The sequence below is a fragment of the Paralichthys olivaceus genome, chromosome 8 (assembly GCF_024713975.1).
Source record: "Paralichthys olivaceus isolate ysfri-2021 chromosome 8, ASM2471397v2, whole genome shotgun sequence".
Taxonomy (NCBI): domain Eukaryota; kingdom Metazoa; phylum Chordata; class Actinopteri; order Pleuronectiformes; family Paralichthyidae; genus Paralichthys; species Paralichthys olivaceus.
The window spans coordinates 18191261-18208634 of NC_091100.1; the positions used below are offsets into that span (position 1 = coordinate 18191261).

General features: G+C 41.2%; 1 protein-coding gene across 1 annotated transcript; it reads right to left on the bottom strand.

Annotated features, from left to right (window-relative positions):
* Window positions 1–1016: 1016 nt before the first annotated feature.
* LOC109627431 (sarcalumenin) lies at window positions 1017–17272 on the bottom strand. The gene is given in 9 exon segments (XM_069530819.1): window positions 1017–2343; window positions 2890–3239; window positions 3584–3817; window positions 4501–4617; window positions 6128–6223; window positions 6876–6977; window positions 9806–10696; window positions 17130–17205; window positions 17207–17272. Coding segments are annotated over 9 exon segments (2418 nt in total). The 5' UTR covers window positions 17258–17272; the 3' UTR covers window positions 1017–1842.
* Window positions 17273–17374: the final 102 nt, after the last annotated feature.

Consider the following 17374-nt stretch of genomic DNA (forward strand, 5'->3'; position numbering starts at 1 on the left):
TGTTCAGAGATAATGTCTCTGTCTGCAGTTGTTTATTAGCTTTTGTGCACATGTCCAAAAATTATTTACACAGGAATATAAATCTGGCCAATTCAACTTTGTGAATGTGTAGTAAAGTTTTGCAGTTGTAGAAATACAGCTGTCTAATCTTAAAGCAGCTAAAAGAGGATTTAGGCCTGAACAAAACTTACCATACATTACCAGATATCCATTATTTTATTGTATTTTATTTTTGTTCATTGCTAAATCTTTGATAATTAGAGATTTTCTTGTTGAACTATGTGCTCTTAAGTCTTCTAATGCACATCAGTCAGACTTGCTTGAAAGGGCTGTTTTGTTTGTGTTTGTCTACAATATGCAAATTTAGTTGCAATTCCTTCCTCTGTGTTCTCAAATGACTGAAAGTTATTAATTAAACATCAAGTTATGGAACTCAGAACTCAGAAAAGTTGCTCTATGGTTGAAGCTGAACATTCAACTATAAGTCACAGTTTATAAATGGAAAAAATGTGTGGAAAAAATCAAATCAATTCGAAATTGTCTCACATGTATTTTACATATATCACCATTTCACTGTGATGCACAGACCATTATTATGAGCTAAGGCTCTAAGAAAAATCATCAAACTTTACAAAATATAAAAAAGTTGAATTAGGCTGAAATAGCTTAATGAAATAGCTGAAAATCCTGTGAGTGTTTAAAGCTTTTATTAGGTCTTTAGCTAAAAGTCTATGCTTAAGTAATTGAACTTCATTTCATAACTTAATTTCAATGGGAAACATTTCTCTTTTAATAGTTCTGAAAGCATAAATATATTGGAAAACTAAGTACATCCGAAGATGTCCTGATCAAGCTGAGCGTTTGAAAAGTTTAAATGGGTTTTCTGTGTTGGAGTGAGTGCAATTAGTTATGATAACAAATCATTTCTATAATAAACTTGGAATAGCGTCATACAAAAAACTAAGTTACTGTAGTTTTTAGTTAGTAAATAATCACTGTTAAATAAAACACAGAGAACCCTTCTATCTATTTTATTGTCCCAATAATGAGGAAATACAGTATGTGCCCTGACGTGACAATGTCCCACACTGGTTTAACTGTAAATACACAGCACAGCAGATTTGACAAACCATCTTCAGACTTTGCAAACAAAACAAACGATGGAGTGGCAACATTTCTCTGAAGAAAGACACTTGAATACATAATGTACAAACTTGAAAACAGTGAGGAATAAGAAAAGAATAACTTTCAACAACACAAGAAAACAACAATCTCAGATTTCACAAACATACGGTATCACAAGCAGCTATGTAGAAATAAAGGCTTTTTATTTTTTCTCCCTGTTGGAGGAGGGTGGAGAAAAGAAAAGAAAACCTCTGCACACATTCACACTTTGCAGACTGCAATGGCTTTAGAAAGTTGACTACATGCCTCTTGTGCTACACTTTTGTGTCTTACAAAAATACTCAACGCAAACACTTTCATTGTACAGAGAGTAGCAGAGAGTTATACAGTCATAGAAAAGTATTTGAATATTTATTTATTTATTTTCTGTCATCTACATTTTCTGTCATAGTTTGGTAAAACCCCTCCCTATGACGCATACAGATAAAAACAAGCACTAACGAGTATCTTTAAATACTTTCTGACTTCAGATCCTTTTGGTGCTTTATATTTTTTCACATTTTCTACTCCCTTTCTTTCTCATTCTCTGCTCAGTCTCCCCACATCCAGTCCTGAACATGACAACAGAGGAGATTACTTCAGGAAACCCTCTGGCTGCTGCTTCTGCTGCTGCCATCTGCCTCCTCTGTTCCTCCTCCTGCACCCTTCCCCTCCATCTCACTGCCTCCTCCAGCGATTCTTGGGTTTCTCTTCACACCCGGGACCTTCGCAGGTGCCAGGGAGAGGTGGCGGTGTTGCCGGTGCAGCCTTCGTTGGGGCGGAAGTGCCTGTGGTCTTGCTGACGCTGCTGAGAAGAGCTGGCAACTGGTGCGAGATGGCTCTCTCGATCTTCTCCAGCAGACAGCCTCTGGACCAGCTGCAGTGGTGGGAGAGCTGCTTGAAGCCGGAGATGGGGTTAACACCAAAGAAGTCCTGGTAGGCCTCCTTGTCTGGAAGGTCAAACTTGCTGACATTGGTCTTGGCCAGAATGGACTTGAAGATGTAATACTTGTCAGGGTCATTGACAATGTCTTGGAAGACCTCGTAGGGGTCACTAAACCAGCCCAGCTTGTCGTAGTAGGTCTGGAGGTAGCGGTCCACCAGCAGGGCATGGATGCGAACACGGATGCCATGCTGGCGGATGAAAGCGATCTTGTTCTCCATCTGGTTCTCGATCACCTGCAGGGGAGAAAGAAAGAGGAACACGAACAGACAGAGAGAAAAAGAAATAATAAACAGCGGGGGAGAGACAGAAAGACACACAATTTGAATTATTGAGAGGATTACTGCTTCCACTGAACTGAAAATGACAGTCCCACTAAGCACTGCCGTTTTCAAATGATGTCGGCAACATGAATGTTATTTTAAAAATCACAATTATGGTTTTCACTTTTTAAAAAACATTACCGTCACTGAAATTCATTGTACCCATGGTTTAGTGAAGCAATCACTAAATCGATTTCTGTTCATTTCATGTATTTTTTCCACCTAGGCCCTCATTGAGTGGGATGTGCAATGTTGCCAGTCAGACTCTTAGAAACCAAGACCAAGACAAAGCCCTTTGTGTGGACAGTTTCCCCATAAGATTAGCCAGGAGAGGCCGATTTCAAAGTTTTTGTAAGTGCCGTTCATTTACACATCCACATTTATAAACATGGTTGAAAAAAAAACCCTATTGAACCAAATAAATCATATTGTAAATTAAAACAATTCAGGAAGTTGTACCTGATTGAGGTCCTCCAGCAGAGAGATCTCCTCCTTCATGAAGAGCTCTCTGCTGGTGTCAGCAGAGTAGTCCTGGGGCCAGAAGGAGCTGACATAAACCCGAGGGGGCTCTGTGGCGTTGATTAAAGGTGCCATGCTCCAGAATAGGGCCCCGTAGACGCGCATCAGGTCCTGGGTGGAGAGGCTGTCAGCCTTGTTGAGGATGAGACGGATCTGGGACTCGCGGCCCTTCATTTGCTTGAACAGCATCTCCAGCTCTCCGCCCACATCCAGCTTGGTGGGGTCGAACACCAGGAAGATCAGATCAGCACGATCGATGAACCACTGGCACACCTCGTTGTAAGGGTAACCTGAGGATAGGAGGGATAAAAAAAAAATATAATTTCCAATTCTGTAAAATTCCAAAAATGCAGCATGACGGATAAGACACAAAATTTTTGTATATCAGTGGGTCCTCTACACCGCGGCTCATCCCCTGAATGCTACTGATCTTTCACCTCAAGCACGTGACATAAATGTATGAACAAGGCTGAGGTTTTCCTCGAGTGAATCATGCTGCCAGAAACCAAAAGCTATTTTAGAAGGTAAAAAGAAAACATATTTTATCCCAACAATGGAACAAGACAAAGATAAACAAATTGATATTTGCTTCCTGCTGATTTGATGCGAAAACATTTCCATCAGTAACAATAACCTCTTTCCTGCTGCTTTCGGTTCTCAATGATGCCGGGTGTGTCAACGAAGGTGACCCTCTCCAGCAGCTTGTGGGGCATCTCAACTCCCACCAGCCGCTCCAGGAAGCCTTGCCCGAACCTCTCCAGGGGCGAGAAGGACCGTGAGCTGTCTGCTGCCATGACGATGCCCTCTATGGACCGAAACTTCTCACCATGCATTATGACAGTGTACTCAGAGGTTGTGGGCTCAGCACCTGGTGGAAGAATAAAGAGGGAACTATTTGAATATATTAAATATACATAGGGCAAAACTTTAAATTTAACTTTTAGAAAAGAATAAAAAGGGTTTAACTATAGGTTCACATTATGATTAACTATTTCCTACCAGATACATTTAATTTAATAAGTAGATGTTATTATTTGAAAATGTTAAAAAAAAACTGTGATTTTGCTCCAGCTAGTTTTTAATGTGACACCAGATAACTTTAAAGTAAAAAACCACACCATTGATCAATGCAATACATTCCTTGACATTTATCACTATAGCTTTACGTAGTCTTTTATGACAACTAGCTTATGTGGATAACTTCAGGTATTTCTGTAGAACTGGCTGCGACATCTCGGGCTCTCCTATACTTGTATTACTGTCATTCTGTATTTTAGCGGAAGCTAACACACAGGTTCAACTTAGGTTTCCTTGCAGTCTCCTGTACGTAGCTAAACAATGACTGTGGGGGAGTCTCTCAAAATGGACATTGCTGTGGATCAGCTGCTCTTGGGGGCCCCCTCTTAACTTGGAGCCCCAGGTATTGCCAGCTTTCCTTGCCTCTGCAGGATGTGGTGGCTCTTATGGTGAATAAACAAGAAATGTAAACAAATTCATCAAAACCCTGATGATTTACACTAGTTCTATTCTTTGTTTTGTTTCAGTATGAACCTGTGTAGAGTTCCTGGGAGGTGCCGTGAAGACCCAGCAGGTAGTTGATCATGGAAGACTTGCCGACACTCCAGGGGCCCAAAAACAAAACCATGGGCTTAGAGGGGATCTCACTGTCTGCAATGATAGTGAGTGTGAGAGAAAGAGAGACAGAATGAGAAAGATTGGGAAAAAAAGACATACAGAAGGAAAAAAATCTTCTTTACAAAAAAATTGTCATTTCTCAGTATACTATAATGAGTTGTCAAAATATATTGTGCTCTTGAATCTTTGCACAACCATTGTTATTAAGATGCAGCCATAACTATATGAAAAAAAAGCTAGTTGCACTTATATATTACACTTACATGTAGCACGTTGTAGTTTGGCTTTTTTGCAGCTCATGCACTTCATGATTCTTGCTGCTCAGGGTTTGTACCCTCATGGTTGAATGCATTTATTGTAAGTTGCTTTGGATAAAAGCTTCAGCTAATTGATATGTGCTTATGCACTGTGTAAACACAGAGAGGAGGTAAAACATATAATTGATTCTCCTTAAATTTATAAAATGTTGATAAAGTGTTTATCATTCTCTTAAAGAAGCCTTCACTCAGAAGCAAATATCAGTCTTTTAACTTGAAAGAAAGAATCATCTGACATTTATCGTGATAATTATCGATATCGACTGATAGGAAGTTGGTTTTCTTGATATAATTTATGGCCATATCACCCAGTGTGATTTCTAATAACTGCTGAAAACACTCCCATGACCCTTCATGAGCTGCTCTCTAGTGCCACCCTCAGGCCAAAAGGTCAATTTAACACACAAAACCTCATAGCATAAAAAGCAACAAGCCGAGAAGTTGCTCAATAAATTAGGAGTCAAAGTTTTTTAATTTAATGGTACAGTTAATGAAAAAATAAGCTGACATTTAGATGACTGTCGTTTTGATTGTCTGTGTCTTTCCCCTGTGCACCACAAGGTGTCCCAGAGTCACAGGACACATCCTGCCTCATCCTGCTCCTTAGCATAAATAAAGCTCTTCTCTGGCCTCAAGTGTTGGAACAAAGTAGTCCGGAGTCTGGCCAACACAACGTCCCCTTTAATCCTCAGCAGACAGACTGAGTGTGTGTCTGAGTGTGTGTGTGTGTGTGTCTGGTTTGAATAATGTCAGCTCCTGCCTCTTTCTCTACTTTGTGATGACTACATTGGTTCCCCACTGTTCTGTCTGTATTCAAAAGTGTGGTGAGCTGATAGCGGAACGCAGGTGAGCAGGTATGATGTGCTGCTCCTTACGGTTTTATAAACAACTGTTACTTTCCTGAAAACTGGAGTCGATTAATTGCAGAGCCGTGCATAATGTTTTGATTGACTGAAAAAAACCCTCAAATCTCTGCAAAAATGATTTTTTTTGCAGCCTTGTCCCGCTGATTTGATCCAAAACTCATAAACTAACGGTCTGAAAAAAAGTCGGGTCCTAGAGGCAAAATTTCAAAACGTTTCAACCTTTCAAAGACGTTTTTTTAATGTAATATGGCATGATATTTACCCCATAGCTTTCTGTTGTTGCAGATGACCAGTAAAACCTTGATACACTTGTTTGCAATATTTGTCTATTAAAGCAAACTGTGCAGTACTGCATCTTACCCGTGACTTCATGCTGCCTGAGCTCGTTGTACTTGTAGGCCTGCTCCATTGGCTTGATGGCTGTGCGGTAGATGTCCAACAGCTTCTTCATGGCAGCTGCAGAGGGTGAGAGAGAGGGGAAATGGGATGTATTAATCGGAATATAATGTGAGAAGTCATTTTGGAGAGGAGGATTATTGATGTCCTTGCTACCATTGCTGATTACAACATCTGCTTTGGCAGCATGTGATGAATTGCCCTAGAAAAGTTGATTGAATTAAGCTGAGGTGAATTAAGAGGCTGCCTCTGCTTGGCTGCAGCACAAGATGAACGTGGTTGAGCAGAGCAGAGAGGCGTCCATGCCGAGCTGCACTTTTGCACTGATGAATCACCTGCCTGAGCCATGTCGGCACGCTGCACTCACTTATAAAAGGCCTCAGGACTGAGACATCATGAAGCAATTTTCACAATAGTTTCAACAGAAAAGCCCCGAAGATTACCTCAAACTTCCATTCGTTCACTTTCATCAACATCTGTTTTTTCTTTATTGTCCACAAAACATTCGCCTCATTTTAATTTCAGTCCATAACTTCGGGCACTTCCGCAGCCAAAGACATTTGAAATGGTTATTATTACAAAAGGGGCCGTTTTTGATCAAGGGGGATGTGTTGGCATGTTTGGGTACAGATGTGCTTGTGGTAGAGGTTGTTCTCGTTCGCATGAAGGACTCAGCACAGTCCCATGTCAATGATATGAATCTGTCTCTCACCTGAGAACTTGGCCGAGGGTTCAGCAGTGGCCAGTTTCAGTGTGTCCTCAATGTGAGAGCGGTCCCTCTTGGTCGAGCCCGCTGCCTTATCCGCTTTTTGCCCTGGTCAGAGGATGAGAGTTTCAGTCAACTGTCATGGTCAAAAGTCTTCTCATATCTGTTCCCATACAGATGACAATTTGTCTGTGGTCCCTAGATTGAACTGACAAACCATAGTTAGGTCCTCAGCCAACTTTTTAACTCATCATTGGTATAATTGATCCCTGAAATCAGCTTCTATCAACAATAGGATCCAGTGCTTTGTTAAAATCCCCAGATAAAATAATTTGCCCTTCCTTAGCCCCCAAAGTTTTGTTCAGCTCTTTGACAAAGTCAGGATCTTCTTTACTAGGTGCATATTACAAAGAACCACCTCCACTCCATTCTTAATGGCATCTATGCAACTTATCCTCCTTTCTTTGTACTTGAAGATCCAGTGTGTAACATTTAGCTGAGAGGGATTTCTGGCAGTAATTGAATATAAAATAATCCTAGTGATGTTTTCACTGGTGTGTTTCATCTAAATTATATGAATTGTTGTTTTCTTTACCATAGAATGGGCCTTTATATCTAAAAACGTTATATTCACATGGAGGGGGGTCCTCTCTCTGTGGAGGCTGCCATGTTTTTTTTACTGTCGTCCAAACTGGACAAATTAAAACCTTTTGAGTTTCTATGACAACTGAACTTCACCACAGGTTTTATTTCATGTTGGGAAGGGGAGGGTGAGATGAGGAGCGTTCAGCTGCAACATGCAACTTTACCTCTAGATGTCACTAAATTCAACACACTGAACCTTTAAATTCTCCAAACATTACAAATATCGGATATTTATTCATTTGGATTCATTCTGTCCTGACATGAATTAAACCTCTGACTATAGGAAATTAGACATCTGACAAAGAAGGCCTTGAAAACAATTTTGCTTACTTCTTTGGCATCATGCTGACAATGTTACGTGTCGAACGAACCAAAGCCTCTTATCCACTAACATTCACCAACACAACTCACAGCAAGAACTCAAACACGGTTACAGAATAAATGTGACGCCGCATGTAAGTGGCTTCCTCAGCGTTGAGTGACCAGAACACCTGGGCTGAGCACAGGCCCCAACTGTTAGATCATGCTGTTGTCTGTCTATCTGTCCGCTCATTTCCTCTGCTATTTCAGTCCACTTATTTCTGTAGCAGAGGTTGTTGCTAATTCCTCTTTAGCTACACACAGTGTCACATTCTGGCTGTTTGGCATACCTGAGAGAGAAAGAGAAGAAGACTGAGACCTTTGCTGTCATTTTCATGACCCAGTTAAATGTATCCAGTGAAACTATTCACATTTCCAAACAGGATTTTGATCTCATAAGAGATGCTTTACATATTCATAATGTTTGGATTGCTAGAATATGAATAGTGCACATCTTCCTCCAGCTTTACTTGATTTTAGTTTTGGTTTATATGGCCTGCAACAAATTTTCATTGTCACTTTGATGAGAACATTGACACCCTCTCTCATGACTTTAAGGTTAGAAGCTACAGCCAAAAGCCATCTAGCTTAGCTTATCATAAAGACTGGAAACAGGTGGAAACAGCTGGCCAGGCTCTGTCCAAAGGTTAAAAAATGTCCGTCCACCTGCATGTTTTGAAGTTGTTTTATTACCTACACCAAGAGGTAATGTTTACATTGCTGTTCATCTGTTAGCAGGATCATGTAAAAACACCTAAACTGATGTCTTGAAACTTGATAGAAGGATGTGGTATGGATCAAAAAAGGATTTTTTCGAAGGATCAATTTTGGAGCAGATTAAATTTAGGGGCAGATCCAGCAATATGCTTTTCACTTTCTTTAACATTGTGAAGTAGGACATTTATCAAATGTTTGGTTTTCTCAAATAATCTAGCATGTGTGGAGTGCTGATATTTATGGAGGGGCAAATTTGGTCCGGATCTATCCAATTTAAAAAACATGCATAAAGTATATGGTAATAAAGTGGCCTTGGTGGAGGGGTGGAGATACAACAACACAGGTGTAAAAATGTTGGGGTTTTATATGGTTAAGTACTGGACTATTTACTTGCTTGCACCGAACACTGTGTAAATGCACCACATATTATTTTTACACACTACTAAGGATGCATGGTATAGCTAATGAATATGAAGCATGGTCAATATAATATATCTGTGTTTAACTCACAGTGTGCAAAGAATCAAAAGCTAAATTAAACATTAAAATTGATTGTATGGATGTCCAAGTAAAGAAGTAATAAAGTACGATATGAGCTAGAGATGTGAAACCTTTTCCGACTCAGCCACAACAAGGTAGTGTGCACCATGACTGAATTGACATTGTTATGACTCTAAGCATTATGATTGATTATTCTCATTATTAACAACAAAACACAACCACATAATAATGAATACACCATTTTGTAAAATTGCTTGATTTATTTATATTTAAGTTATTTTTTCCGAGAAGATGATGATAATTTTTGTTATTATTATTATTATTATTATAAGGTTATTAGTATTTTTATAAATGTCCCTTCTTACGCTCTCTGCCAAATCATCATGATCATTGTTATAGTTATTTTCATCACACACTGTGCTTTGTCATTCCATTCTGTTAGCTGGCCTGTATTCACTGTCGTTGTTTTGTTTTGTCAATATCTTGTCTTACAAACTGAAATAAGAAAAAGACTCAGCCATCATCTGGTAGCAAGTGTCACCACCTAGACACCAGATCACGGCGCGTTTCATTAATTACAAGAGTAACAAAAGGATGAGGCCATATTTACCTCAACAGGATCCCTCCTGTACTCTGAGCTGAGACTGAAGACAAGACATTGGCTTGAGGTGTCAGTGAAAAGAGTTTTATGGTATTATATTATTATTATGTACCTTTGGTATGAGACTCTACAGGCTCCTCTGAAGTGACTCTCTCCTCCTCAACAACAACATCAGCAGCAGGTGCCTCTTCCACAACATGAGCCTCCACTGGGACATCCACCACAGCTACTTCCTCAACAGGTTCTGGTGCGATTTCTGGTTCCGCTTCTTCAGGTACAGAATCTGCTGCGACAACCTCCTCTGGTTCTACTTGTGGTTCAGCTTCAGCCTCAGCGACCTCCTCGGCTGCATCTCCAGCAGCTTCCTCCTCCACGACTTCATCAACAGTTTCCACTACTTTCTCCTCCTCCTCAGTTGCTGTCTCTGTGTTCTCCTTTGTGTCTTTACCCTCTGGTCCCTCAACTGTTTCTTCAGCAGCAGCTTCCTCCTTTTCCTCTGCAACTTCTTCCTGAGGTTCTGTCACTTCCTTGTCCTCATGAGACAATTCATCCTCTCCTTCCTTTGTTTTCTCCTCCTCTTCTTCTTCTTCAGATGACAAAGCCTCGGCTTCTTTCTCCTGCTCCACACTTTGATCCGATGACTCAGCCTCCTCAGACTTTTCGTAAGTTGCTTCCTCAGGCATCACCTCTTCTCTTTCCTCTTCTACCCTCTCCTGGATAGGTTCCTCCTCCTGCCCATCTTCTCCATCACTTGCCACCTCCTCAGTGGAAGCTACTTCCTCCTCCTCATGCTCTGGAGTGGAGGTTGGCTCCTCTTCTTTGGTGCCTAAAACTGGCGGTGGTGAGCAGGGTTGACACATGGCCCTCTCTGGGGCCGGAGTGTCATTGGAGGAGCTCTGGCTAGAGTGCTCCTCCGTTGTGTCACACCTACAGGAGAAGAGGTCTCCCTCTGGCTGCTGGAGCTGCAGATCCACATCGTGGACAGAGGCTCCTGTCAGGAGATCTGTGAGGGTGACAGAAGAAAGATGATGTGATTACACAGAAATACATGTGTTACTTTTTGAAACAATTCAGTTTAAGCTTTGACTCCCAGACAGTAGACCACCTAAACTTCACTTATATTAACCACCAAAGTCTGGTAAAAATGAAAAGAGATGAAATCAGAATGTTTATTGGAGGAAGTATTTAAATGTACAGCAGAGATTTGAGGAACTATCCCAAACATATATGCATCTATAAAGCTCAATCAATCAATTTAGATTTCTATAGCCCATATTCACAAATCACAATTTGTCTCATAGGGTTTGAATCAACATGTTACATTCATATCAAATCAATAATTATCAGTGAATCAATAAATTAGGTTTGTAGACTATAGGCCTGGGATCAGGATGACTGTCAGTGGTCCATCCCTCGTCATTATATGAAAGAAAAATTCTAATACCCAACAACAACAGCAACACACAATAACTGAAATATATAAAACCTATATATATTACAATTGGGCCTAGGACAGCCATTGATATGGAACATTAACTTCCTGTATAGTCTTTTTAACTCAACTAAGTTATTAAATCTGGGTTATTGGGCTTTTAGTTCGATTATTGACATTAAGTTTCATCAAGTAAACAACTAAAGATGGTTTAATTCTTAATTTTAGGTCAATAAAATTCAGAGAACATTTACAAGCTGCTCAATCACATAGATCAGATGCAGGTAAACAGACAACAAACATCATATGATGCTGAGCAGAGTTGATGTCTGATGTCTTTATTGATATGGCTTCAAAGCAATCATATCTAAAACAGGGAACTCCCTCACTGTTGCACCATATGCATACATGTACATTAGATACTCGTCACAACCACAGTGCACAAGGGGCACAAGGCCACAACCTCTATTTAATTATAACTGCCTGTGAGTGGTTCACGACAGAGGGACGCATAGTGGCACACAATGTGATATCAGGCAGCTAAATGTAAGTCTACAGTTCGAGTTACAAGACAGGGTCAGGAGGCAGCTGTTACGGGTTTTACATGTACGTAAGGATTCTGGACTGGTGCCCATCATGAGCAAACTATTGCTAAGGAAGAAGCTAGCATGTGTGATGACAGCTTTAGATAGTCTTACACTGTTAAACTCGCAATATCTGGTTTTCAAAACAAGTTGTGAACACAACATTGACATATGTTAAGACGAACTGGTAGAAACTGGCTGATTATTTACACATCCACCAGTCATCATTCATTTGGAGACATGTTTTGGGAAACCTTGCAATTGTTGGTAAAATATTTGTTTTAGCTCTGTTTTTGGTCGACACCAACTCCTTAAGAGAAATATTCTCCAGTACGTCCATAGTTGCTAAGAGTGTCTGTTTTTTCGCTGCGCTGGGAGGCAAAGTATATTTGCAGGGCTTATTCACACAGATCCGTCTGTTTGGGGTGAAAACGATGCTAATGGCGAGAAGCATAAGAGTGAATCAAAACCATAAAGTTATGGGCCTAACTTTATCTGTATCCTAACAGGTGCTTGTGTCTTATCTATACATTTGATCCATTAAGGTTTTATTTATTTTAACGTTTTTTTTCTTTATTGTAACACTGGTTTTTAAGTGCTTTAAGTATATTTTCCCCTTGTCTATATTTGGGTCAGCTTACAAATTGTACCAATTTTTATTTTATTTTATTATACTTAGTGTGAGTTATTGAATAAACCAGGTGATTGTGGCTTAATTTTCTACAATGAAACAAACAAATCAGCATCTAGATTCTCCCACAATATAGAAATCAATATACAGCTCTGAATCAAACATATTCAAATCAAATCATAATCTTACTTCATCAAACAACGTCAACAAATTGATATTAACTACTTACATAACACACTCGGCAACTGAACAGAGAACACTCTGCAACAAAGGTGCAGGTTACTGTGAATGTGTGAGGCAGCAGACACAGGCGCTCACCTGCTCAGGTAAGTGCTTGTGACAGCAGTCATGTGACCTCCACTTCCAACATGCTTTGCATATTATTATAATTACATAGTTACCTTCACAGAGAAAATGTGCCGAGTAGAGTGCGAGAGGTTGTTGCTGATGAGCTCAGTACATAGTCCTCTACATAGAAGTCACTATAGGGGGTAATGAATAAGTGGGTGAGAAAAGCTGCTTCAGCAACTAGGACCAACCAATCAACCAATCGGCCTGTAGTCCTGACTCTTAAAGGGCCACGCACAGCCTCACAGGTGTTTGCAACTACTGGCTGACATGAGCAACTCTATCAAAATGAGACTGTGCCATCAGCTGCAGATTCAACCTCCACGTGTACTGCTTCTGTGAATCTATGATGAAGTTGATAAGGTTGTTTTGGAATTGTAAAGCCTTGAAGATGAGCCCACCAAGATTTGGCCCACACTGTCATCTGGCCCTGATACTGTATCGAATGATAGCACTTGTGGGGTCCACTCCTATTTGCCAGATCTTAGCCACAGGTAAGCCACAGCAATACTCCATGTCAATCAAAGGTTCCAAAGGTGTCCTGAATATGTCTGTGCTATTTGGGCCATATTTACCATTTACTACATGGGCCACTTAAGGTTCTCGTCCATTTTGTCAAGTGCTGCATCATTACCTGGTGTGGCCCACGTCTGTATGCTATCTGGGTTTCCCCTTTTTTAAGGCCCTGAATCCCACAGCAGACAGTTTTGTTGTAATGACATTGCTTGTCACCTCTAACAGGATTGTCAGCATAGTTGACCAGAACATCAACCTTATTTTCTCACAGCATATTCTTTGCAGACTGTGTGAAAATCTGTTTGGTTCTATAATGTCTTCTGCACTGTGATCTTGGCTTTTTTTTTTAACTAACAGTCACAATCCATAAAGGCTTACGTCAGGTCTGAGCAAAGGTAAGAATGTGGTCATGGCAGTCAAACTCTCCAGTGTTCATCTTGGCCGTCACTGATCACAGTGGAAATGTTTTCTAACAGGCTGAAGAGTTTATGCCTCAAATCAAAATCATAAGAGAGAATGATGTCCAACACAGGTCGCCTGAGGCAGGAACTGAAGATTTACAGATCTGCTGATCGTCTTTGCAGTGAGATTTTAACAGGATGCCATGAAGCTACTGCAGACGGTGAGGAGACAGTTATGTATTCATCGTGCACTTGCTGGCTGTAACTGACAGGGGTCGAGGTGTGAGCCAGACCTGTCCAGCACTCTGGTATCCAGCGTGGCCTGGGGGGCTCATAAAACGTGTCTTGGCCAGACTTAACTGTACCGTAGGTGTTCCTAAACGAGTGAAACAGAATGACCTGGGCATTAGCAAAAGGGGTAACCTGAGAAGGGCGGTTGGATGCTGATCTGATTGAGCCATGAGAGCGAGTTGGACGCTGTCCAGAGACATAATGCTGCAGCATCGTCTGTGTTGTAACAGGAAAAACAGGCTGGTGGCCAAGATCCTGAAGTGAGTAGGTGAGGATGAGTTAAGTGACACTACATAACAAGGTCAGTCCCTAATGACTGTTTACTAGTTTGTTTCTCTTTTATCTGATGAGATAAATGATCCATTTATTGCCTGGCTTGTGTAGGAAGCAGCAACACTGTCATTAGACGTCATTAATTAGACAAACGCTCCATCTCTCTCACTGCTGAAAGAGCTCATGTTTGATTTAAAACAATTGCTTTTCACATGAATCATGTAAACTTGAGGCTTTTGCCATCGTACAAGCTAAATTTAGTTTACCGACTGCTCCCCCCACCCTGCATGCCTTGAGATAGTTATGGAGACAAACTAGAGGGATCAGTTTCTGCTGGGCGAGGAGCTGTGGAAGGCCAAATTGAATTAAAGTTAACAAAATTAGGAAGACGGAAAAAGATGAGGCAGCAAGGGAGGAAAACATGAGAGACACAACACGTGAAAATAAGACAGTGGAATTTCTGAGAGATTCTGTCCGGTTTGGCAGAATAAAGAGGGGAGAAGCAAAAACGATCAATTAGAATAAAATAAAATTTGGAAAACCACATTTGCAGTTCCTCAGTCAGGTTCTGTTTTTATCAGTGATTCCAAAATATTTAGTGCATGTTGACACACCCTCCCCCCCTTTTGGAAGCAGTATTAATGTATTTTTGGCTGCTAGTGGCTGTTTCTAATGTAGTGTACTCATTACAAGAGGATTTATTTGTGCAGTGTGAAGATCTTTTGACTATCAAAGTATAACGTAATGTGCCTTTGTGGTGGTTCTTCACTCTGGGCTCCTGCTGCTGCTGCAGTGGAGCCTGGGTAGCATGCGGTGTCGTGGGACAGAGTGGGACAGAGTGGGACAGGTGCCTGCGGTGCTGGATGGAGCCTCTTTGAGACAGAAATAGTCCCACAATGAGTCAGTGGGTGAAAAGAAGGGGAGATAATTCCACTCCTATTTTCAGAGAGTGTGACGCTCCTCTCCTCCCTGTGATTGTCATGAGGCCGGCCTGCTGCTACACATTCCTGTAACGCTGTGGCCGAGCGTGACGCAGGATCTTTTCACAGACCAAGAACAGTAAAATGCATCAGCACCAGGGATGATGACATACAACCTGCTCAGCGTGTAACTACCGGCCAAATAAATGATGACTTGATTTGCTTGCACACATGCACATTTTGTGTTTTTAGCCTACTCCTCTTAAAGCAAAAGTAACCAGGAATGCAAACATACATGCAAACAGCCGTGGTTATACATTCCTGATTCATTTATGAAAAAAAAGGAATTGCACCCATCATAGCACCCGTTCTAATTAATAATGGCTGGCTAACCCAAGCAAGGCGAGCTGCTTTCGGATTGCACTGTGATCTGCAAGGTTATATTTTCATCTGCAACTGTTTGAGAGTTAGCAGGATTACACAAAAACCACAGGACGGATTAATATGAAACTTGGTGGAAGGACGTGGTATGGGTGAGGGATCTGGATCAAGGGGTGAATCCAGGAATTTTCTTTCACTTTCTTTAACATAACAGGATCTGACTTTTTTTTAGGTATTTTAATTTGATTTCACAGGGGACAGATTTGTATTTATTTATTTGTGATGCTGCTGTCACTTGGGGTCTGTCACTATTTCCATTTATTCCCCTTTACCTCGACTTTGAAGAGCACTTGCTCCTCTAGTTATGTAACTTTTAACAGCCCAACAGTTGGGCTACTGTACCCTGGTCCTACATGCCCTCTGCTCTGTGGCTCTCAGGCCTGTTTTAGCTGGGACATCCCCTGTACTCAGAGCTGGCCTACAGGAATGAGAGATTAGCAGCTCTGTAGACAGAGCAGAGTGGAAGTGATGAAGCTCTACTGAGACATTAAAGGCGGTGAAGCTTAAGCTGAATAAATACAGTGTATTTGTACTCCTGTATGCCTTTATATTTTCTAGCATGTGAGTAAATCTTCATGCATGTGTATATATACATGATAAACACATCTGTGCATTCCTGGAGGTCTTAAAGAGACGTGTATCAGTGCACACAGTATCTAATGACGACTGGTGCAAGACACCTGACTATGGCAACTTGTGGAGACCAAAATGAGTCGGTGCCAAGGGCAGACAAGGGTATTCTCTGCTTCAGCTTTAACCAAGGATCACATGACAGTGGTCTGAAACTTTTGGAAACCTCAAATGAACGTGTCAATGGCTGTAATTTCAGATTTTCTCAGTTCAAACTAATTTATTGGTTTAACAGGGAACAAAAGTTTCTGTGAAATGCCAAAAATCATCCTCAAGGCAGAGTGGAGTTGCATTCAGGCGTGAAACTGCTGTGAAAGGACGGTGAAAGAAATGGAGTGGGGGGAAAAAATGAAGCTATTTCTTCCAGCTTCAGCTTTTTGGCTGCAGCACAGAGTGTGAGACCAGAAGCGAGTCCAAGTCCACTCTGTTGCTGCGTTTCTCTCTAGGGCACAGAGAATGAGCAGCAGACAGGACAGTTTCCATCAGCTGGTGTCACACCTCAGCCCTGACATTGGCACAAAGCTCTGCACTGCACCACACAGTAACATATAGCAGTGGCTCTCAATCTTTTGCACCTCAAGGATCCGTAACTGACACAAGAGATCACAGACCCCCTTTTGACAAGATATTTGCTTTTGGATGTTTTATAACAGAACGTGTACGGGTCCAAAATAATCATACCTTCCATCATTGTGTTACACGGATGAAATTAAAAATTCAAAAACCCAGATGTATCTTTTAGCTGCTCCATCATTAATGACTCACACATCATTACCCACAGTCACTCCAAGTCTCCACAAGGTACATAAAGCTCTGATAGGTTCAATGACACTCCAAATTCATTCAGCAGCCATCCAAAAGCAGTGGATCAGCATTTCCCTCTGCACAGCACACCTGTTGAAATAACTCCCTCAATGCATCTAACAGAGCTACACATTAATATTTCAGCCATATCTTCCTCCACCATACCTGCAGCAGACAGGGCCAGCAGAGACAGCAAGCAGCACGCAGACACCAGAGCCTTCATCTTGACTGCCAGGGGCCGTCCTCTTGTCCACCGCCGTTATATATACCTCCGGCTGAAGGTCAGAGGGCATGTCTGTGGAGGTGGGGCGCAGCAACTGCACCCACATCAGACATTGTGTGTCACAGCAGCTGCCCGGTCTAATCAGGAATGTTGAGTCAGAGAGAAACAGGAAAAGACTGATGAGATA